General features: G+C 58.0%; 2 protein-coding genes across 8 annotated transcripts in view; one reads left to right on the top strand and one right to left on the bottom strand.

Moving 5' to 3' along the window:
- The first annotated feature begins 616 nt into the window (after positions 1-616).
- On the top strand, positions 617-10688 carry KATNB1 (katanin regulatory subunit B1). Of its 3 annotated transcripts, XM_066583253.1 has the most exons (20): positions 617-719; positions 910-1047; positions 1128-1258; positions 2089-2206; positions 3479-3579; positions 3968-4009; positions 4084-4167; positions 6843-6958; positions 7036-7107; positions 7344-7494; positions 7564-7751; positions 7840-7937; positions 8011-8061; positions 9190-9266; positions 9406-9555; positions 9627-9776; positions 9858-9934; positions 10006-10080; positions 10290-10406; positions 10478-10688. In XM_066583253.1, exons 2-20 carry the CDS (start codon positions 1008-1010, stop codon positions 10608-10610), a joined length of 1971 nt encoding a protein of 656 aa, XP_066439350.1. In that variant the 5' UTR covers positions 617-719; positions 910-1007; the 3' UTR covers positions 10611-10688. The 3 variants fall into 3 exon arrangements, with proteins under 3 accessions (XP_066439350.1, XP_066439349.1, XP_066439351.1); XM_066583252.1 differs by lacking the exon at positions 617-719 and having other exon boundaries at positions 875-1047; XM_066583254.1 differs by lacking the exons at positions 617-719; positions 910-1047; positions 1128-1258 and having other exon boundaries at positions 3484-3579.
- A 72-nt stretch (positions 10689-10760) lies between these two features.
- The window catches only part of KIFC3 (kinesin family member C3), a 29095-nt gene continuing 17303 nt past the window's right edge, over positions 10761-22552 (bottom strand). For all 5 annotated transcript variants that reach the window (XM_066583247.1, XM_066583248.1, XM_066583249.1 and 2 more), the window contains 17 exons: positions 22031-22464; positions 20808-20852; positions 20130-20237; positions 19800-20021; positions 19053-19226; positions 18642-18789; positions 17742-17872; positions 17556-17667; positions 17150-17331; positions 15704-15808; positions 15491-15621; positions 12183-12306; positions 11966-12095; positions 11645-11874; positions 11149-11283; positions 10999-11059; positions 10761-10918 (listed from right to left, as the gene is read on the bottom strand). In XM_066583247.1, the coding sequence (XP_066439344.1) occupies positions 10893-10918; positions 10999-11059; positions 11149-11283; positions 11645-11874; positions 11966-12095; positions 12183-12306; positions 15491-15621; positions 15704-15808; positions 17150-17331; positions 17556-17667; positions 17742-17872; positions 18642-18789; positions 19053-19226; positions 19800-20021; positions 20130-20237; positions 20808-20852; positions 22031-22464 (2498 nt within the window). In that variant the 3' untranslated portion in view covers positions 10761-10892. The remainder of the gene's footprint in view (positions 10919-10998; positions 11060-11148; positions 11284-11644; positions 11875-11965; positions 12096-12182; positions 12307-15490; positions 15622-15703; positions 15809-17149; positions 17332-17555; positions 17668-17741; positions 17873-18641; positions 18790-19052; positions 19227-19799; positions 20022-20129; positions 20238-20807; positions 20853-22030; positions 22465-22552) is intronic.

Below are 22552 nucleotides of genomic sequence, written 5' to 3'. Positions count from 1 at the left end.
TTATATATTATATAGCAGTGACATCAGCGCTCTCAGGATACCAGTTATATATTATATAGCAGTGACATCAGCCCTCTCCGGATATCAGTTATATATTATACAGCAGTGACATCAGCGCTCTCTGGATACCAGTTATATATTATACAGTAGTGACATCACCACTCTCCGGATATCAGTTATATATTATACAGCAGTGACATCAGCGCTCTCCGGATATCAGTTATATATTATATAGCAGTGACATCAGCGCTCTCCAGATATCAGTTATATATTATACAGCAGTGACATCAGTGCTCTCTTGATGTCAATTATATATCATACGGATATGTTATATATTACACAGGAGGTAATTTCACTACTGGTCTCCAGACACAAACTATTCTCCACAGTAGTGACGTCAGCAATCTTTGTATAGGAGTGACAGTGTACAGCAGTGACGTCAGAGGCCTCCAGTCTCTTTTCCCACCACACTTCTGCCCTGATTGGTTGTTTGAGATGTGCACGAGGATGCGCCGATGGGTCTGCCAGTAGCTGTCATGGCTCCCTCTTGCTCACGCACAGCCGTTACGGCTGACGTCAGAGGTCACAGGCCGCTAGGGGGCGTGGTATTTCGTTTGTTTTTTGCTTGTTGTCAGGAAACCGCTAATATGGCCGAATATTACACGATGCCGCCGGCAGAGCGGAGAGCCGGGCCGTGCTGAGGGGGCTAGCAGCTGGGTGTATGTACGGGGGTTGTAGGTGGCTATGGTAGTAGTGGGGTGTAGGGGGCTGTAGGAGTGGGGGGGGGCTGTAGTAGGGGTGTGTGTTTGTGGGGGGTCTTCAGGAGGGGGGGGGAGCTCTAGTACTGAAGGAGCCTTCTGTCAGGCGGTTTGCGCTGTGGGGGTCACCTTCTCGCTGTGTCGCCCCCAGATCCTTGGCTTCCTGCAGCGCCCCCACCCCCCCGGAGGAGGGGGGCGCCCTGAACCCCGAGACGTCTTCCTCCCTGTGATGCTCCTCGGCGCACAAACATGGCGACTTCTGGAACGACGAAGACGGCCTGGAAGCTGCGTGAGTGCGGCGGTGGCGGCGGGGGCGGCGCCGGGCTCCGGGGTCTGCACTGCACTAATGTCTCTACTGTTCTCTTACAGAAGAAATGGTGGCTCACGCCAGCAACGTGGCGGCTGTGGCCCTCGGGAAGGCGTCCGGACGACTGCTGGCCACCGGCGGAGAGGACTGCCGCGTCAACCTGTGGTCCGTCAACAAGCCCAACTGTATAATGGTGAGGAGGCGGCAGACCTGCCTAGAGTACCCCGTCCCTCCCCCCTGGTGCTGCCGGTGCCCGCTGGGCGCACTCCCCTGCCCCTCCGCCCTCTGGTGCCCGCTGGGCGCGCTCCCCTGCCCCTCCGCCCTCTGGTGCCCGCTGGGCACGCTCCCCTGCCCCTCCGCCCTCTGGTGCCGGCTGGGCGCGCTCCCCTGCCCCTCCGCCCTCTGGTGCCCGCTGGGTGCGCTCCCCTGCCCCTCCGCCCTCTGGTGCCCGCTGGGCGCTCCCCTGCCCCTCCGCCCTCTGGTGCTGCTGGTGGTAAAATAGAACATGTTGCGTTATTTGCGCTCGTATTCTGCATTTCCGAGACGCTGAACGCCGTCACCGACTCCCGCTGTTTTCAGTGGAGCCTCTCAGACGGCCGCGGCCCTCTCTCCCCGGCCCTCTCTCCCCGGCCCTCTCTCCCCGGCCCTCTCTCCCCGGCCCTCTCTCCCCGGCCCTCTCTCTCCGCCTCTCTCTCCGGCACCGCGATGTTCCAGTGGAGTCTGTCACATTTTTGGGCGTTCAGCACCTTATCAATGATGAGGCGATAAAAGCCGCCGATGCTGCGGCCGATAACTAAAGTAGAACGCAGCAAAGCAACACGATTTAAATTGTGTATCCGCCAACGTGTGCGAATACACTGAAGGGTCTTGTGGAGTCCGGACGTCAGTGGCTCAGGGAGGGGGGTGCCCGACGGCTCGGGGAGGGGGGCGCCCGACACGATGAGGGGGGAAGGTAATGTGTCTGATCTGACTACTCCCCTACCCCCATGGATGTATAATGGCTGCCCCTCTTGTGCCTGACAGAGTCTGACGGGACACACGTCTCCGGTGGAGAGCGTCCGCCTCAACGCATCAGAGAAGCTCATTGTGGCCGGATCTCAGTCGGGGTCTCTGCGGGTGTGGAACCTGGAAGAAGCTAAAGGTAAGGGTCCTATACCTGAACCACCGGGGAACATGGGCTGCACAGGTGTGTAGGGTGAGGGGTGCAGGGACTGCGAGGGGCGGGTGAGCATGGCACAGAAGCTAAAAGCAAGGGTCCTATACCTGAACCACCGGGGTACATGGGCTGCGCAGGTGTGTGTGGCGCAGGGGTGCGCGGACGGCGGGGGGTGGGTGAGCATGGCACAGAAGCTAAAAGCAAGGGTCCTATACCTGAATCACCGCGGTATATAGGCTGCGCAGGGATGCGAGAGGTGTGGGGCAAGAGTGTAACGCGAGGGGCAGGGACGTGAGGGGCTAGTGTGTGTTGCGCAGGGATGCAAAGGGGGTGGGTACATGGGTCACGTGGATGGAAGGGGGCCGGTACATGGGTCGGCCGGACACGAGGGGGCGTGGGTCACGTGGATGGAAGGGGGCCGGTACATGGGTCGGCCGGACACGAGGGGGCGTGGGTCACGTGGATGGAAGGGGGCCGGTACATGGGTCGGCCGGACACGAGGGGGCGTGGGTCACGTGGATGGAAGGGGGCCGGTACATGGGTCGGCCGGACACGAGGGGGCGTGGGTCACGTGGATGGAAGGGGGCCGGTACATGGGTCGGCCGGACACGAGGGGGCGTGGGTCACGTGGATGGAAGGGGGCCGGTACATGGGTCGGCCGGACACGAGGGGGCGTGGGTCACGTGGATGGAAGGGGGCCGGTACACGGGGGTCGGTACATGGGTCGGCCGGACACGAGGGGGCGTGGGTCACGTGGATGGAACGGGGCCGGTACATGGGTCGTCCGGACACGAGGGGGCGTGGGTCACGTGGATGGAACGGGGCCGGTACATGGGTCGGCCGGACACGAGGGGGCGTGGGTCACGTGGATGGAACGGGGCCGGTACATGGGTCGGCCGGACACGAGGGGGCGTGGGTCACGTGGATGGAACGGGGCCGGTACATGGGTCGGCAGGACACGAGGGGGTGTGGGTCACATGGATGGAAGGGGGCCGGTACACGGGCCTCGTGGATGGAAGGGGACGGTACATGGGTCGGCAGGACACGAGGGGGCGTGGGTCACGTGGATGGAAGGGGGCCGGTACACGGGCCTCGTGGATGGAAGGGGGCCGGTACATGGGTCGGCCGGACACGAGGGGGCGTGGGTCACGTGGATGGAAGGGGGCCGGTACCTGGGCTGTACGGCTGCGAGGGGGTGCCTGTGGCGGATGGATGTTAGGGGGAGCCGTGCTATGACCCTTCCCTCCTTCTCATTAGTACAGAGGACGTTGATGGGACACAAGGCCAATGTCTGCAGTCTGGACTTCCACCCTTATGGAGACTTTGTGGCGTCGGGGTCTCAGGACACAAACATTAAGGTGCAGTGTTATTAACCCTCTGTTAGCTGCTTGTTTTGGACCCACAGCACTTGCAGTCCTATCCCTGTACAGTGCCGCCCATTAGGTCCTACAGCCAGAACATAGCGCCCCCTCTGACAGCTGAATGTCCTCACACCCCTTGTGACATATGTAAGAGGCCCCAGGAAGCTACAACTCCCATCAGACAGAATATTACATATTAGACGGTGATCTATTACATGTCCTCTATGGTACCCCAAATGTCGTACTTACTCCCCCACCTTCCTGCTTGCTGACCTGTGATGAGGTGAACCTTTAATGCTTGGCCTCTGTCCCCTGGTGGTCCTGAGGTCCTAAGGTCCTAATGTAGGGGTCTCTACGCTACTGATCACCTCTCTGTTCTCTGCAGCTGTGGGACGTGCGCAGGAAGGGGTGCGTGTTCCGTTACAAGGTGAGTGCCCCCCTGACTGTTCACACTGCGCTCTTGTTGTCTTCAGCCCCTCACCCCGTCTTCTCTCTGCCCAGGGGCACACACAGGCCGTGCGCTGCTTGCGCTTCAGTCCAGATGGCAAGTGGCTGGCATCGTCTTCAGATGACCACACTGTGAAGGTAAGGGGGGAGAGGCCCGGCAGGCTACCACCGTCAAGTCAGTCCACCCACCAAACTGGGACTTCAGCAGATAACTGGATGGGGATCTACATTCATAAGAAAGAGGCGCTTGAATGGATAACGAGCTAATTAACCCTTTAGTGACCGGCCTGTTTTGCACCTAACGACCAGGCGTTTTTTTTTTTCATTTTTAAATCATTGCGTTCCAAGAGCCATAAACTTTTTTTATTTTATTCTTCGACCTAACCTCATCGGGCCTTGTTGTCTGTAGGACTAGTTGGTTCTTCTAATGGTACGTGTATGTGAACCCCCTCCCACAGAAGATGCGATTGTTCGATCGCTGGTACACTACACTGCACTACTTATGTAGTGCAGTACTGTGTGCTTTTGACCAGTTAGTAATAAGACCCTGACTGAAGCGGGGTCTGATGGGCTGGCATGCCTGGCAGATGTGGAGGTGTGCCAATGGCACGTTGCATTGCGGGGAGCCGATAGATGACAGGGAGAGATGCCTTTCCTTGCCGCCAGCTTACATGATGCCATCTCTAGTGATCGCAGCGTGGAAGGAATTTAACAGTCAAGAACGGAAATGTCTGTTTCGGGCTGTTAGTGCAGGATTCCAGCTGTCACCTGGCATCTAGGAGCTGGCTCTTCTTGGCAAGGGGGTTCTTTGCCGGTCTAATATTGGGCTGCGGTAAAATGCGGATGAAATTATTCTGGGGGGTCAAGATGTGATTACAGGGTGTGGTGGTGGAACTCTGGCTGTACCTGTATAGAAGGGAGGGGGGCTCTGGCTGTGCCTGCGCCTCAGGGTAGAGGGGGGGGGGCTCTGGCTGTGCCTGCGCCTTGGGGGTGGGGGGTGGGGGGGCTCTGGCTGTGCCTGCGCCTTGGGGGGGGGGCTCTGCCTCTGGCTGTGCCTGCGCCCCGGGGGGGGGGGGGGGGGAGCTCTGGCTGTGTCTGCACTGTTAGTGTATATGTAATGTATAGTATGGTATTTATTATTTTAACCCCTTAATAACACGGCCCTTTTTTTTTTTTCCATTTTCGTCCCCACGCTTTTAAAAAAAATCGTAACTCCTTTATTTATCCATCGACCTCGCTGTATGAGGGCTTGTTTTGTTTTGTTTTTTTTGGGCTTGCTTATTGATAACTTTATGTTATGGGTCAGTACGATTCCTGCGATACCAAATTTGTATAGCGTTTTTCTCGTGTACTAACTTTATTTTTATTTTTTTTAAAGACATTTAATTTTTTAATATTTTCTGCCGCCGTCTTCTGCGCGCACTCACTTTATTTCTCCGCCGACAGTTGTGCGGGGCTCACTTTTTGCTGGCCGTCCTGTAGTTTGCATTGGTACCATTTTGGAATACATATGACTTTTTGATTGCTTTTTATCGCTTACGGGACCCCTGAACATCGTTTAGAGGGATTTAAATGCTGTTGTCAGAATTGACTGCAGCATTTAAAGTGTTAATAGAGGCGATAAGCCATGTGGCTGATTGCAGCAGTTGGTGTCGGCAGTAATAAACAGCCTACGCTATAAAGATAGGTCGCCCCGCGATCTCTTCATACATACCCCGACACTACAGGACATAACGGTACGTCTTACAGCAGGAAGGGGTTAACAATGTATATAAATATGGGGGCTTTACTCTTTTTATATTAGACTCCTTTTTCCATCCTGATACCGATGGCTCCGGGATGAGGTTTTAGTGTTGCCCCCCTGTACCCTGATGATGGGTCCTCCGTATTATAGTCCCTGTAGGACACGAGGGGCTCCAGATGAGGCCTCTTTAGGATGTGGATTCCTACCTGGTTGTCTGCTGATCCTCAGTGAGGGGGACACCGGGCACGGGGCAGGGCGGCAGCATCCTTATTACACGGTCTAATGTTGTGTCGTGCCTACATGGTTGCCCAAAGGTGAGCCCCTCGGTTGGCGATCTGTCAGAGCCGACTTATGTATTTGTACAGTAGCCGCATCATTAAGTGGAATGAGGAGAATTTGGTTATCCTTCTGTATTGAGATGTTCTGCAGCTTTCCTCCCCTCCTTGTTTAATATGTACCTGCACATTAGGTGATATCACAATAGCTGTCTGGTCATTATATGACTTGTATCCTGCAGTTATCGCCAATATTCCTCTCCACAGGCTCCATCCCCGATTCTCAGTCTTCCCTGAGCTGGTGGGTGTAGACTGCTGCAAAGATGTCTGCATACACTGTGCACATAGAGGAGGAGGATCTCTTCTTTTCTATCTCTGAGCTGGTGGGTGTAGACTGCTCTTATTCCATCTCCATACACTGCAAACAGAGAAGAAAAGATCCTGCTCTCCTTTCTCTGAGCTGCTGCTATGATGTCTCCATACAGTGCACACACAGGAGAGCAGGATCTGTTCTTTAGCACTCTATAGTGCACTCTAACAAGTAACACCATCATGGAGGGCACTATACAGCAAGTCTAAGCAGTGTAGATGTGATTCCAGTATGTGTGACACAATAATACCAGGTGCACCAGCATGTCTCTCTGCTCCCCCCTGCCCTCTCCTCTCTATAGACTTTTATGGCCAGCATGATTCTTCCCCCTAGGATTGTTCTTTTCACTGAAGTTAATGTTGAGTTGATGATCTTTCTGTACTTTATGGGCAGGACGGTTAAGTCGTCTTCCTTTCTCTTCCAGCTCTGGGATATAAGTGCTGGAAAACTAATGACCGAGTTCACAGAGCACACGGGGCCCGTGCATATTGTGGAGTTTCACCCCAATGAATATTTGCTGGCATCGGCGAGTGGAGACCGGTACGGATGTCTCTTACTATTGAATCTTCCTCTTCTGTCCTTCGCGGACCTTTTTGATGAGAATATTTACTTTGTAGGACAGTTCGTTTCTGGGACCTGGAGAAGTTCCATTCGGTGGGCTGCATGGAGGGAGATGCCACGCCATTCAGGTGAGACACGGGAGGGGGTGGGGATGCTCCCTGGCTGCTTGTCCTATCTGCAGGAGATGAGCACCAGTATTTGGGTCTTTCTTGCATTTCATAGAAGGATAGAGTTGAAAGGGATCTCCGGGGTCATCTGGTCAATGTTAGGGGGGGGGTTCCCTCTGTCAGGCTGACCTTCATCTGGTTGCCACGTCAGGATATGAACCGTTTTGTGGTCTTCTATTTCTGGTTTTCTTGCGCAGGTCTATCCTGTTCAGCAGTGATGGTGGCTGTCTGTTCTGCGGGGGCCGGGACGCTCTACGTGTCTACGGCTGGGAGCCGGAGCGCTGCTTTGACACGGTCCCTGTGGCATGGGGCAAGGTCTCTGACCTCTGTGTCTGCAACAACCAGCTGGTAAGTGGAAGGTGCTGACCTGCAGAGCGTCTAGTTCTGGTCTTCTGATGTTTCCTTCATGCCTTGCAGCTTGGAGTTTCTAGCGTCCAGTCCGTTGTTTCCACTTTTGTGGTTGACCTAAGTCGTGTAAAAATGACCGGATCAGGGTCACCGGGTTCTCTGCCAAAAGAAATACCAGTAAGCCAGCCTACTCCAACGGGATTGTCCTTGAGACGTAACTATGAGCGGCCGTCAACCACTTGCACGAAGCCAAAGAGGTAGAGCGGAGGCCGGCAGGCAGGAATCCCCAAGTCCCGGAGTCTCCCCCATACCCATGTTGTAATGCTGGCTGCATCATTGTTGCAGGGTCAGCCCAACCAGTGATGATGAGGAGAAGGAGTGTCGAGCGGAGATCCAGAATGCAGAAGATTACAAGGAGATCTTCCAGGCCAAGAATGCCATTTGTAAGTGGATTCCCAGAATCTCTGCATCGTGGAGCCATCTTCATGCCTTCATCATAATGTCTTTTGCTTGCAGCTCGGACGCCTCCAAAGAACAGTGAACCTTTTCCAGCGCCTCCAGAGGATGGTAAGAGCATACCTACATGTCCCATTCATGATAGACCAGAGAGGACTGCCCTCATTGGTTGCGTCAGCCCCTGATCAGGCCTCACGTGCCCCCAACAGTTCATGGGGTGTGGATATCCCACAGAATTGTAATGTACGTTGATGTGCCAAAAGTCTTGGGATAGCGGTATGTAAACTGATCATGAAATGGCTTTACCTCAAGAGACCGCTCAGGGCATCTGGCTAGAATTGTTTGTGCGAATAGATAAGTAAGTGGTGGAAATCTCATCCACCTCCATGAGGCCGCACACATATCCCGCTGGTCAGTGCAGCGTTTTTTAGCTTCTGTGGGATATTGGAGCAGAAGACCCACCAGACGGACTCTTAATGCTGCAATGCCAGATACCGTGCTTGGCCTGGCCTTGTGAGGTTACTAACGGGACCCTAGAGGACTGGCATCATGGTTTGATAAGTCCTAGTACCAAATTGTTTTGGGCTGATGGTTGGGTTCATGTGTGGAAGAGACCTTATGAAGTCATGGACTCAAGTTGTCAACAAGGCGCTGTGCACGCTGGTGGTGGCTCCATGCTGCTGGGGGGGGCTCCCATGGCATGGGTTGGGTACACTGAACTGCCTAAATACATCACTGACCGGTGCCGACTGTTACACTGCTTGGTGACCATTTGCAGCCGTTCATGGACTTCCCATCATTTGTGAGGGATGTGATGTTCCATCGGCCCGAAGTTGTCCAGAATTAGACGGGCATTCTGGCGAGTTCCTATGTATGCTGCGCCTGGCACGGTCACCCAACATGAACCCAATCAAGCATTTATGGGATGTGGAGGAGAGGTCTATTCACATCGGAGATCCTGCACCTATAGATACCCCGGAGCTGTGGGGGCATCCATACGGCTCAACATCCCTCCAGACGTCTTCCATTCATTTGTGATGTCACGTTGCTGCACTTCACAGGCTAGATGGGGGTCAGCGCTACATACAGGTTCTTGTCCCATGACTTTTGGCATGTTTTTGTATAAAGTAGTACAGAGGAAAGCCTGAAGCCATGGCCTGCAGTGGTACCTGAGGACTGAGACGCTACTCTGCATCACCTATGTGTTATCAGTCCCTACTCTTTATTTTGCGCTCATAGACTCGACGGTGATGAATGAAGCTCCTCTTCCTGCAGCACCAGAAGTCATCTTCCCTATTCCCAGTACGAAGAAAAGTGTATGTAGCTTCCTGTGGGTGATATGGGGGGGGGGGCCTGGTGTGTTCCACATGAACCTGATCAGCCATGACAGTGGCGCTTGTATATGTGGGTTGCCTACAGGCTGTCAAACCTGATCTTAGTCCCTTTTTCTTTTAGCTCGAACAACTCCACAGACCTCCAGTGGCAGCGTCTACACCCACAGTGTGCCCGGACCCCCCAGCCGCTCCCGCTGTGTCCATGAACCCTCCCCTTATATCCGCGGCACGGAATGAGCCCATTGGTCTTAAAGTTGCAGACTTTCTTCCGGTAAGACCCCACCGTGGAGAAGTTGGGTTGTACCGGAGTCTTGTCAAAATCTTGCGCTTTCCTTCCTCCAGGTTGTGAAGGGCTCACCCCCCGCAGAGATGGCGGATGACGAAGCAATGTGTCAGATCCGGAAAGGCCATGATACAATGTGCATGGTGCTGACCAGCAGAATGCGCAACCTTGATGTTGTAAGAGCGGTGTGGAGCGCGGGGTACGTGAAGGTAAGAGCTGGACCATTATATGCACTGGAGCGCCACCATCAGGCAGGGAACCTATGAGCAGTGCTGTTGTTGTTGTTGCAGACCGCGATGGAATCTGCTGTGGCTGTTAATGATCTCTCCGTGGTTGTGGATCTCCTAAACATTATCAACCAGAAGGCGTAAGTGTCTTGGCCGGAGGGTTGGTGGGCGCACTTGTTGTCTCTTAATGACTGCTCACGGTTTGTCTTAGGTCTCTATGGAATCTGGACCTCTGCCTGACCGTGCTGCCTCAGATTGACAAACTGCTGCAGAGCAAGTATGAGAGGTGAGTGTTGTGGAGAGCGTCCGCCCCGCACTGACTGTCCTGCCCGCCGCCGCCCCCCACGCATATATCTATATAAGTTCGGCACTATGGAGCAATTCCAGCAACCTCATTGGTTGTTTGGGTTTTCTGATTGGCTGCTAGTGCCGAACTTGAGTGTAATATAGATATATGCGCCCCCCCCACTGACGGTCCTCTCCCACTCTCTACAGTTACATGCAGACCGGGTGCGTCTCCCTCAAGCTGATTCTGCAGAGGTTCCTGTCGCTGATTCTGGAGACGCTCTTGGCTCCGCCCTCTGTGGGTGTGGATATTTCACGGGAGGAAAGGTGAGGCCTCGCTGTGAACGCTGTGGTGTAGCACGTTTCTGCAGCCATCGCTGACCTTCTTCTCTCTGCAGGCTGACGAGATGCAAGTTATGTTACAAGAATCTGAAGAGCCTCTACGTGTTGGTGAAGAGCCGAGCGGCGCAGAGTGGCCGCTATGGGAGCACCTTCCGGGAGCTGCAGCTGCTCATGGCTGGACTGGAGTGATGGGGCGCCCCTCATGGTGTCACTTATAAACCTGTTAAGTGTCTTCTTTATAGTTTAAATTAAACAAGTGTCATTCTACACGGGTGCGACTTGTCCGCTGTGTAACGCTGCGTCGCCAACGAAAAACCAACTCAAAACATGCGAGAGGAATTACTTATAAAATACTATAATCTGTGGCTTTCTAGAAATATAGAATATCAAAATACAAATACACATGTACATAGGCAGCAGGCGAGGCGGTAACGTCACCATCTAGGAGTTGCACAAGCCGCGGTGCTGCTGTCAAGGGGGACCAATCCGCTGCCGCACTGAAAAGAAACATTGTGATTGGTCAGGGTCTTTTATACATCTGGGGAGATCCTCATCAGCCCCTTATAATGAGGCGTACCTGAGGCCGGCAGCTTCTTCCGCATGGATGTTCTTGCGCCTCGTGGGGAGGGGCTGTCACTCTGGAGAAAAGAAGGGTAGATTAATGGTCAGACATCATATCACGCGGTACCCTTGTATGGGTGGGGGGCTTTTCTGGAGCCCGTCCTACCTCAGAACTCTCAGTGCTTGCGGATGGCGGCAGTTCTATTTTTTTGCTTGGGACTCCTAGCTCCACGGATCGAACTCTCTCCCCAAACCGTAGGGAACAGAGCGACTCACTCAGGTTCTGCTCCGCAGGAGACACCTATAGACAAGTATAGAGATTGGAACTAGAGCCCACGTATGGTTTGGTGTGGTCTACAGCAGATTGTTCTCTAGCGGTTGTCATTTTTTCCTGGTGACATCATTCGGTTAACGTGATGTTGGATAAAGGCAGTAATAGGCATTCATATGTGACCCTCGCAGCAGCAGCAGCGGCGGCTCGTCTGATCATATATAGTCAGAGCAGCGCTGGTGTGGAGGTTGTACTATACTAGACGTCCTCTTACCGTTCTCCATAGACAGATGTGGCACATTGTATATTTTGGAGTTTAGGGAACCCCATGGGGATGTTCTGCTGAGTTACACGGAGGACATTGTGTGAATTACCTCCTGACTGATCTCACCTGTAGAAGCAGTAGCGCCTTCCCGTCTCGGCTGAGTGCTTCTTGCAGTAGGTACGTGAGCTTGGAGTTGCGGTACGGAACGTGGGCCTGTTGCGTTCGCAGGGCTGAGAAGACGTCACCCAAAGCAGATAGGGAGCGATTGATGCACTGAGCCTCCCGCAGGCGTTCCCCAGCTGCTCCTGACCTGGACACCCGTTCAGAGCCAGCCAGGTCCACCAGATAGAGCTTTCCTGAGAAGAAGACAAAAAGACTGATATCTGCCCCATACTAGAGGGCTCGCCAAGGCTGCAGAAGCAGCGCCACGACGCTTGCTCATGTTACCTGTTGTACAGATCCCGGTGCTGGTCTCTCGCCCCTTGGCGGTCAGGATGAGGAGGGCATGGGAACGGGAGCTGTGGGCGTTAAGATTTGTGTGTTCTGTAGCTCGTTGTTTGCGGCCAAGTTCCAGAATCTGAAAGCGTGAAAGAGACCGGTCTTATACGTGTATCATGTATCGGAGCAGTGCTGATCTGTTTCACCGGGGACATCGAGGTCTCACCTTATTTATGTCCTGCATGGTCCTCACACTGCGCTGCGTCAGTCCCGGCACATACAGCTCGCCAGCGCCTCCTGGAGCCATCTTTATATCCAGAGAGCTGTGGCAGTCGGAGCCCAGCAGATCCCTGTCAGTCACAGAGAATGGTTAGAGGAAGACAGCCGTGGGGCGGGGATGGAGGCTGCAGCGAGGCTCTACGGTAGGAAGACGGTGGCCATGGGGAGGATCTACGGTAGGAAGACGGCGGCTGTGGAGAGGCTCCCCGCTGGGGGGGCCGTGCGGAGGGGATGGAGGCCGCGGCGAGGCTCCCCGCGAGGGGGCCGCGGGGAGGGGACGGAGGCCGCGGCGAGGCTCCCCGCGAGGGGGCCGCGGGGAGGGGCCGGAGGCCGCGGCGAGGCTCCCCGCGAGGGGGCCGCGGGGAGGGGCCGGAGGCCGCGGCGAGGCTCCACGCGAGGGGGCCGCGGGGAGGGGCCGGAGGCCGCGGCGAGGCTCCACGCGAGGGGGCCGCGGGGAGGGGCCGGAGGCCGCGGCGAGGCTCCACGCGAGGGGGCCGCGGGGAGGGGCCGGAGGCCGCGGCGAGGCTCCACGCGAGGGGGCCGCGGGGAGGGGCCGGAGGCCGCGGCGAGGCTCCACGCGAGGGGGCCGGCGGCCGTGGGGAGGGGACGGAGGCCGCGGCGAGGCTCCACGCGAGGGGGCCGGCGGCCGCGGGGAGGGGCCGGAGGCCGCGGCGAGGGGGCCGGCGGCCGCGGGGAGGGGACGGAGGCCGCGGCGAGGGGGCCGGCGGCCGCGGCGAGGCTCCACGCGAGGGGGACGGAGGCCGCGGCGAGGCTCCACGCGAGGGGGACGGAGGCCGCGGCGAGGCTCCACGCGAGGGGGACGGAGGCCGCGGGGAGGGGACGGAGGCCGCGGCGAGGCTCCACGCGAGGGGGACGGAGGCCGCGGCGAGGCTCCACGCGAGGGGGACGGAGGCCGCGGCGAGGCTCCACGCGAGGGGGACGGAGGCCGCGGCGAGGCTCCACGCGAGGGAGACGGAGGCCGCGGGGACGGAGGCGGCGGCGAGGCTCCACGCGAGGGGGCCGGCGGGGAGGGGACGGAGGCGAGGCTCCACGCGAGGGGGCCGGCGGGGAGGGGATGGAGGCTCCACGCGAGGGGGCCGGCGGGGAGGGGATGGAGGCTCCACGCGAGGGGGCTGAGGGGATGGAGGCTCCACGCGAGGGGGCTGAGGGGATGGAGGCTCCACGCGAGGGGGCTGAGGGGATGGAGGCTCCACGCGAGGGGGCTGAGGGGATGGAGGCTCCACGCGAGGGGGCTGAGGGGATGGAGGCTCCACGCGAGGGGGCTGAGGGGATGGAGGCTCCACGCGAGGGGGCTGAGGGGATGGAGGCTCCACGCGAGGGGGCTGAGGGGATGGAGGCCGCGGCGAGGCTCCACGCGAGGGGGCCGGCGGGGAGGGGATGGAGGCTCCACGCGAGGGGGCCGGCGGGGAGGGGATGGAGGCTCCACGCGAGGGGGCCGGCGGGGAGGGGATGGAGGCCGCGGCGAGGGGGCCGGCGGGGAGGGGATGGAGGCCGCGGCGAGGCTCCACGCGAGGGGGCCGAGGGGATGGAGGCCGCGGCGAGGCTCCACGCGAGGGGGCCGAGGGGATGGAGGCCGCGGCGAGGCTCCACGCGAGGGGGCCGAGGGGATGGAGGCCGCGGCGAGGCTCCACGCGAGGGGGCCGAGGGGATGGAGGCCGCGGCGAGGCTCCACGCGAGGGGGCCGAGGGGATGGAGGCCGCGGCGAGGCTCCACGCGAGGGGGCCGAGGGGATGGAGGCCGCGGCGAGGCTCCACGCGAGGGGGCCGAGGGGATGGAGGCCGCGGCGAGGGGGCCGAGGGGATGGAGGCCGCGGCGAGGGGGCCGAGGGGATGGAGGCCGCGGCGAGGGGGCCGAGGGGATGGAGGCCGCGGCGAGGGGGCCGAGGGGATGGAGGCCGCGGCGAGGGGGCCGAGGGGATGGAGGCCGCGGCGAGGGGGCCGAGGGGATGGAGGCCGCGGCGAGGCTCCACGCGAGGGGGCCGAGGGGATGGAGGCCGCGGCGAGGCTCCACGCGAGGGGGCCGAGGGGATGGAGGCCGCGGCGAGGCTCCACGCGAGGGGGCCGAGGGGATGGAGGCCGCGGCGAGGCTCCGCGCGAGGGGGCCGAGGGGATGGAGGCCGCGGCGAGGCTCCGCGCGAGGGGGCCGAGGGGATGGAGGCCGCGGCGAGGCTCCGCGCGAGGGGGCCGAGGGGATGGAGGCCGCGGCGAGGCTCCGCGCGAGGGGGCCGAGGGGATGGAGGCCGCGGCGAGGCTCCGCGCGAGGGGGCCGAGGGGATGGAGGCCGCGGCGAGGCTCCGCGCGAGGGGGCCGAGGGGATGGAGGCCGCGGCGAGGCTCCGCGCGAGGGGGCCGAGGGGATGGAGGCCGCGGCGAGGCTCCGCGCGAGGGGGCCGAGGGGATGGAGGCCGCGGCGAGGCTCCGCGCGAGGGGGCCGAGGGGATGGAGGCCGCGGCGAGGCTCCGCGCGAGGGGGCCGAGGGGATGGAGGCCGCGGCGAGGCTCCGCGCGAGGGGGCCGAGGGGATGGAGGCCGCGGCGAGGCTCCGCGCGAGGGGGCCGAGGGGATGGAGGCCGCGGCGAGGCTCCGCGCGAGGGGGCCGAGGGGATGGAGGCCGCGGCGAGGCTCCGCGCGAGGGGGCCGAGGGGATGGAGGCCGCGGCGAGGCTCCGCGCGAGGGGGCCGAGGGGATGGAGGCCGCGGCGAGGCTCCGCCCGAGGGGGGCCGAGGGGATGGAGGCCGCGGCGAGGCTCCGCCCGAGGGGGGCCGGCGGGGAGGGGATGGAGGCCGCGGCGAGGCTCCACCCGAGGGGGCCGGCGGGGAGGGGATGGAGGCCGCGGCGAGGCTCCACCCGAGGGGGCCGGCGGGGAGGGGATGGAGGCCGCGGCGAGGCTCCACGTGAGGGGGCCGGAGGGGAGGGGAGGGGATGGAGGCCGCGGCGAGGCTCCACGCGAGGGGGCCGGAGGCCGTGGGGGATCTACGGTAGGAAGATGGTGGCCATAGAGACTACAGTAGGAAGACGGCGGCCGTGGGGATCTACGGTAGGAAGATGGTGGCCATGGAGACTACAGTAGGAAGACAGCGGTCATGGGGATGGCATGGAGGCCACAAAGAGCGTTCACAGGAATCTCCGTGTATGAATTGGCATCACCGCTGCAGTGACTGGTGGACTTTGCCATCTGATTGCCAGACGATGAGGATAATAATAATGTGCTTTATCGGAGTTCTGCCCCGCACTCACCTCAGTGTCTCGTTGTAGATTTCGGCCATGCTGATCCCCAGGTGATGCTCCCAGCTGCTGGATCTTTCGCTCACCTCTGACAGCAGCAGGCGTAGGGCCCTCTGGTTTATCCCAGGATTAGCCGCCGTGCCCTGAGGGACAGACATATGACTAAACACCATGTCCACCCGTATTTACCCTCCAGTAGTTGCCCTCCTCTTTACCAGCCCTTACCTCCATGCTGTACGTTTTACCAGATCCTGTCTGGCCATAAGCCAGAATACAGACGTTGTAGCCATCCAAACAGGAGGTGATGAGTGGAGATACCTCGTAAAACACCTGCAAAACAGAGTGGATCAACACCTGTCTGAACTCACCGTGACCTAAAACTCAGCACCTGTCCAACCGGCCCTCGCTACCGCGCTCCAGACCTCTGCACCTGTCCAACCGGCCCTCGCTACCGCACTCCAGACCACTGCACCTGTCCAACCGGCCCTCGCTACCGCGCTCCAGACCTCTGCACCTGTCCAACCGGCCCTCGCTACCGCGCGCCAGACCTCTGCACCTGTCCAACCGGCCCTCGCTGCCGCGCTCCAGACCACTGCACCTGTCCAACCGGCCCTCGCTACCGCGCTCCAGACCTCTGCACCTGTCCAACCGGCCCTCGCTACCGCGCTCCAGACCTCTGCACCTGTCCAACCGGCCCTCGCTACCGCGCTCCAGACCTCTGCACCTGTCCAACCGGCCCTCGCTACCGCGCTCCAGACCTCTGCACCTGTCCAACCGGCCCTCGCTACCGCGCTCCAGACCTCTGCACCTGTCCAACCGGCCCTCGCTACCGCGCTCCAGACCTCTGCACCTGTCCAACCGGCCCTCGCTACCGCGCTCCAGACCTCTGCACCTGTCCAACCGGCCCTCGCTACCGCGCTCCAGACCTCTGCACCTGTCCAACCGGCCCTCGCTACCGCGCTCCAGACCTCTGCACCTGTCCAACCGGCCCTCGCTACCGCGCTCCAGACCTCTGCACCTGTCCAACCGGCCCTCGCTACCGCGCTCCAGACCTCTGCACCTGTCCAACCGGCCCTCGCTACCGCGCTCCAGACCTCTGCACCTGTCCAACCGGCCCTCGCTACCGCGCTCCAGACCTCTGCACCTGTCCAACCGGCCCTCGCTACCGCGCTCCAGACCTCTGCACCTGTCCAACCGGCCCTCGCTACCGCGCTCCAGACCTCTGCACCTGTCCAACCGGCCCTCGCTACCGCGCTCCAGACCTCTGCACCTGTCCAACCGGCCCTGCTACCGCGCTCCAGACCTCTGCACCTGTCCAACCGGCCCTCGCTACCGCGCTCCAGACCTCTGCACCTGTCCACCCGGCCCTCGCTACCGCGCTCCAGACCTCTGCACCTGTCCACCCGGCCCTCGCTACCGCGCTCCAGACCTCTGCACCTGTCCAACTGGCCCTCGCTATTGCGCTCCAGACCTCTGCACCTGTCCACCCGGCCCTCGCTACCGCGCTCCAGACCTCTGCACCTGTCCAACCCGCCCTCGCTACCGCGCTCCAGACCTCTACACATGTGCAAGCTGCCATTGCCACCATGCCCTAGCCATTTGCACTTGGCCAACCTGCCATCGCCACTATGCCCCAGACGTTTACATCTGTCCAACCTGCACTCCTCTTACCTCTTCCTGACTTGTGCTGGGAGGGAAAACTTTGTCAAGTTCAAAACTATGGAATTTCCCTTTGTTTGAGACGTGCAAGATCCCATCGTCATGCTGGTCAAAGGTGACCACATTCTGTGCCCCTGGACCCGTGCCATCCTCAGGTGTGATTGGCCGAACACGAGTGAAGACACGGATGTTCCCTAATGAGGCAAAACAAAAGTGAATGTACTTACGTTGTGCATGGAAAGGACTGCGCGCCCCACGCCACAGCATGTCACAAGACGCTATAACCAGGATGTGTGAGGCCCCGTAACAGTCATATTCCCCGTACTACAGCATTACGCCAAGAGACGCTATGACCGGGCAATTGTGACGTCCGTGGAGGCGGCCTTATGCCATTACCAGAGGAGAGGACCCGACTCACCTCGGAGGCGCACCAGTTGGTTGTGACACTCTTTGCGCAGGTGAAGTTCTCGGCGGTATTTGGCGAGGAGCTCAGAGTTGATGTCTTGAACCCGTTTCACTCCTTGAGAGAACTGTGAACACAGCAGTGTTATTGAGTGTAATGTCAGACCCCCCACTATCCTGTCTAGGGTCCCCAACTACGCACCTCGTCTCTGGCCTCTTGCATGGCCTCGTAGAGCAGGATGGGGAAGTCTCGCACCTGTCTCTTTAGAGCATTGTAGTCATGAGTAAGAGTGCGGAGCGCTGGCTGCAACATTAGGAGATTCCTGCGGACACCTGAGACAATCCGTGAGAAGGGGAAACTCATCAAAAATGGCATCAGAAGGCCGGTTTCATACGGCTGAGAAACTCGCATGAGGTTTGTGCTTTGCGAGCGCAAGATCGGGTTTGTCTGTCTGTAGGTAGGTAGGTAGGTTGCCGGAGGAGGAGGAAAGATCCCTCAGACTTTACAGCAAAGTTATAGGAAGTATGGGCCCTGTGGACAAACCATTCACTGACGAGATGGGAGGGAAAGGCCGGTCCGCCAGCAAGCGATGGGCGGGAGGGGGAAGGCCAGTCGGCCAGCAAGTGATGGGCGGGAGGGGGAAGGCCAGTCGGCCAGCAAGCGATGGGCGGGAGGGGGAAGGCTGGTCCGCCAGCAAGTGATGGAAAACGAAAAGATAGATGGCCAACGAAGAGTGGTAGGGGAGGGGGCAATGGCTGGCACAAGAGGTGAAGTGAGTGAGGAATTGCCAGTGAGTCACATGGGGGCATACAGATGAGTCACCAGCAGGGGCCCGAGGCTAGGAAGAGGACTCATAATAGAGCAGTGTTCCCCAACTCCAGTCCTCAGGGACCGGCAACAGATCATGTTTTCACAATTTCCTCAGTATAGCACAGGCGATGTAATTATTGTCGGTGCCTGAGCCATTGCCACAGATATTACTGTAGGATATCCTGAAAACATGACATGTTAGTGGTCCCTGAGGACTGAGGGATCAGGGGAGTTCAGCAATGAAGGACCCACAATTACTGACTCTGGCTAATAGGGTTGGGTTGCACTTACCATCCAAGCTCTGATGCACCGCTTTCATCTCCTCTTGGGCTCGCTCAAATGCTTCATTCACAGCAAGTTCCTTCTCCTCCTGCAGGGAGCGGTACTCCTGCACCATCTGCTCCTGGACACTATCCAGCTCTGCAGCATACAGTGCCACCTACAGGGAAAGAGGGTGATGAGGGCAGGCACTTTACAAGGAGCCTTACGCTTTTTGTTCCGAGATCTGTTATAATGGGTGGGGAGGTTACCATTGGTCATTGACCAGACAGGGGTGTCAGCTAGAGACATGGTTGAGGGGCCCTTGTTGGAGGGAGACCTGGTATCAGCTGTAGAAGTTGTTGGGATGCCCTGGTATTAGCAGTAGAGGTTTGCTGGGAGAGCCCTGGTCTCAGCTTGGAGAGCTTGTTTGGGGGTTCTAACCTGAGGACGAAGCTTGGCCACCTCTTGTTGTTCGTGCTGTAGTTGCCTCCTCATGTCTTGTACAAGCTGGTTCTGTCTCTCCAGCTGCTCCTGGAGATGGAGGCTCCTGGCCTCTGCTTGGCTTAGAGCAGCCTTCACCTTGCTAGACTCAACCTCAACTGTCTTCACCACATACTGCAACAGAGTTATACAATACACAGATTACACAATCCACACATCTGACCTAAATATCTAGAGGAGCAAAACAATAGAGGTTAGCGTTGGGTACATATGACTGCAATGTGTATCCTGAGGACTCCCGACGATGTCCGATGACATTGGCTAGAGATAGATCATCCATGGATCAACGTTGTATGGACTTAACTATATAGATTTATGCTATACACCTGGCTCGTGCCTTCCAGCTCTGGTATTTGTGGCGATGGTGCTTTTCCTGAAGGCAGCATCCATTCCCACCAATAAAATGGTTCCTGTGCTATGTGTGGGGCCAGGTAAGACCCGCGGGGCGAGGGACAGGCGTTATTGGGGCCACATTCACCCATCTGTCTTAATCTCTAAGGAATGAGACCCAATTGTGCCTCCTGAGGATGGAGGACCAGAACACGTTGGGTAGGACTGAACCCATTTCTGCGTCCTCTGGACACTACAGGCCGCCGGTCAGGGTGGAGACGGCGATGGTCTCTCGCCAACAGCACAGACATAAGTAACATTCAGTGGTCCCACAACAGACGATGATTGACGCCAAACCTTTATCTGCGGCTGCTGCGAGAGCTGATACTCCCGTAATCTGCGGTTCAACCTCTCCTCTTCCTCCACCCTCTCACGTACGGAGTCCCTCACTCGAAGTCCAGCTTCGGCAAGCTGCTCGGCTTTCTGCTGCACCTCCCGTTGCAAAGCACAAACCAGCGCCTTCCTCTCGCTCTCGTGCTGCTCCATCTGTAGTAGACGCTCCCTCAGAGACGCCAGCTCCTAAAACACAAGAACGAAGGAACCGCTGATCACGGGACGTTTACCGGCGTAGGTAGAATGAGGCCGCGAGGGAGGTCGGCGCGGGCGACGCTACGGACGCGCTGATACCTGCTTATTTTCATAGTCCAGTCGGCTCCTCAGCCGCTGCAGGTCCCGCTTCAGACGTGCGTTCTCTGACACCAGCAGGTCATGGTGCTTCTCCAAATCTGTTCCTCCCTAAAAGTAGAAGGCCGGACACAAATGGGGCAGATTTATAAAACTAAAAGATAAACGGTCTTACTTGCCCAAAGCAACCAATCAGAGCTCAGCTTTCATTTCCAAAACATTGAAGTGTACGGCTATAGATGGAGAAACGTATCCGTCACACGCTGAACCGTAAGTGCCCCTCTATAACCTTCCAGGAAGTTGGGAGACATGGGTTTACAGGTAGGAGATCCGCACCAATGTTGCAGAGTTTGATGGGGGTTTTGGTGCAGAAATGCTGCGGAATTTCCCGCCACGGAAAGTCTGCAGCATTAACCCTTAATGTGAATGTTCCCTTTAACACTTCCAACTGCTGTAGAGTCACAGAGTCAGGAATAAAGGGCCGCATTGATCAAATCTGTCTAACAATCCCCATCTGGAGGTTTAGGAGGGGCTGCCCCATGTCCACGGCGATGTGTGACCATCAGTGTCCCCTACATGTAATGTTCCACTATGAGGAATAGGAAACCCCTTGATTATTATCTGCTCCAAGAGATCATAGATCTTTACCCCCCAGACAGATGTGCCGTACGCTGTACCTACCGGCTGGCTGTGAAGACTAGAGATCGCTTCAGCCTGGTGTTGCATCTGTAAAACACAAGTGTAGCCCATAATAGTGACTATAGCACCCACGAGGGTGACAGCACACAACCCATAATAGTGACTACAGTGCCCACGAGGGTGGCCGCACACAACCCATAATAGTGACTACAGTGCCCACGAGGGTGGCCGCACACAACCCATAACAGTGACTACAGTGTCCACGAGGGTGGCCGCACACAACCCATAATAGTGACTATAGCACCCACGAGGGTGACAGCACACAACCCATAATAGTGACTAAAGTGTCCACGAGGGTGGCTGCACACAAGCCATAATAGTGACTACAGTGTCCACGAGGGTGACAGCACACAACCCATAATAGTGACTAAAGTGTCCACGAGGGTGGCTGCACACAACCCATAATAGTGACTATAGCGCCCACGAGGGTGGCTGCACACAACCCATAATAGTGACTACAGTGCCTACGAATGTGGCTGCACACAACCCATAATAGTGACTACAGTGCCCACGAGGGTGGCCGCACACAACCCATAATAGTGACTACAGTGCCCACGAGGGTGGCCGCACACAACCCATAATAATGACTACAGTGCCCACGAGGGTGGCCGCACACAACTCATAATAGTGACTACAGTGCCCACGAGGGTGGCCGCACACAACCCATAATAGTGACTACAGTGCCCACGAGGGTGGCCGCACACAACCCATAATAGTGACTACAGTGTCCACGAGGGTGGCCGCACATAACCCATAATAGTGACTACAGTGTCCACGAGGGTGGCCACACACACAACCCATAATAGCGACTAGTGTATCTACGAGGGTGGTCACACACACAACCCATAATAGTGACTCCAGTGTCCACGAGGGTGGCCGCACACAACCCATAATAGCGACTAGTGTATCTACGAGGGTGGCAGCACACAACCCATAATAGTTACTACAGTGTCCACGAGGGTGGCCACACACACAACCCATAATAGCGACTAGTGTATTTACGAGGGTGGCCACACACACAACCCATAATAGTGACTACAGTGTCCACGAGGGTGACAGGACACAACCCATAATAGACTTCAAAACCCTCAAGGGTGGCTGCACACAACTTATAATAGTGACTATAATGTCCACGAGGGTGACCGCACACAACTCATATTAGTAGACATAATGGTGATCGCACAGAACCTGTAAGGGCACCTCACCCCTTGAAGCTTCTTGCACATCTCTTCATGCACCTTCTGCTTCGGCTCTAACATGTCCTGCATGTCATGTAACGGGGGGTCTTCCCCGCACCGACCCTCTAGCGGTCTGATTTCTGCCGGGTGCTCACAGTTGTGTCTCTTGTCAGCTTTGTCTTGCAGCTGTCTCGGTTCTGCCTGCAGTCTCATTAGTTGTACTGTGAGGTCTCTTGTGGCTTCGTGCTCAGGCCGTCTCTTCCCCTCCTGCTGCGTCCTCCTCTCTGGGACCTTTGCCATCGGCGGCCTCAGTACTCCTGCCAGCTCCTGCGTTGTGTCCCCGTCCTGAGGCCCCGGCTCCTCGACTTCTGGGGGCTCTTGTCCGCCTTGTTTCAGGGAGCCCACCATGGTCAGGGGGGCAAGAGCGCTAGAAGTATTCCCCACCACACACCACCAGCAGCCTGATGGGGACAAGATGGCAGAGGGTTAGAATAAGTGCCCCGCACCCAGGGCAAGGGGCAAACAGTGAGCCCGGACCCCCAACAGACC

The sequence above is a fragment of the Eleutherodactylus coqui genome, chromosome 11 (assembly GCF_035609145.1).
Source record: "Eleutherodactylus coqui strain aEleCoq1 chromosome 11, aEleCoq1.hap1, whole genome shotgun sequence".
Classification (NCBI taxonomy): Eukaryota; Metazoa; Chordata; class Amphibia; order Anura; family Eleutherodactylidae; genus Eleutherodactylus; species Eleutherodactylus coqui.
The sequence above is the reverse complement of the archived record's forward strand: the minus strand, read 5'-3'. Positions and strand labels throughout refer to the sequence as shown.

Coding starts and splice junctions, on each gene's coding strand:
- KATNB1 (XM_066583253.1), top strand. CDS start 1,008: ATGGCGACTTCTGGAACGACGAAGACGGCCTGGAAGCTGC. Junction 1,048..1,127: donor GAAGACGGCCTGGAAGCTGC/GTGAGTGCGGCG, acceptor GTTCTCTTACAG/AAGAAATGGTGGCTCACGCC. Junction 7,108..7,343: donor GGAGATGCCACGCCATTCAG/GTGAGACACGGG, acceptor TTTCTTGCGCAG/GTCTATCCTGTTCAGCAGTG.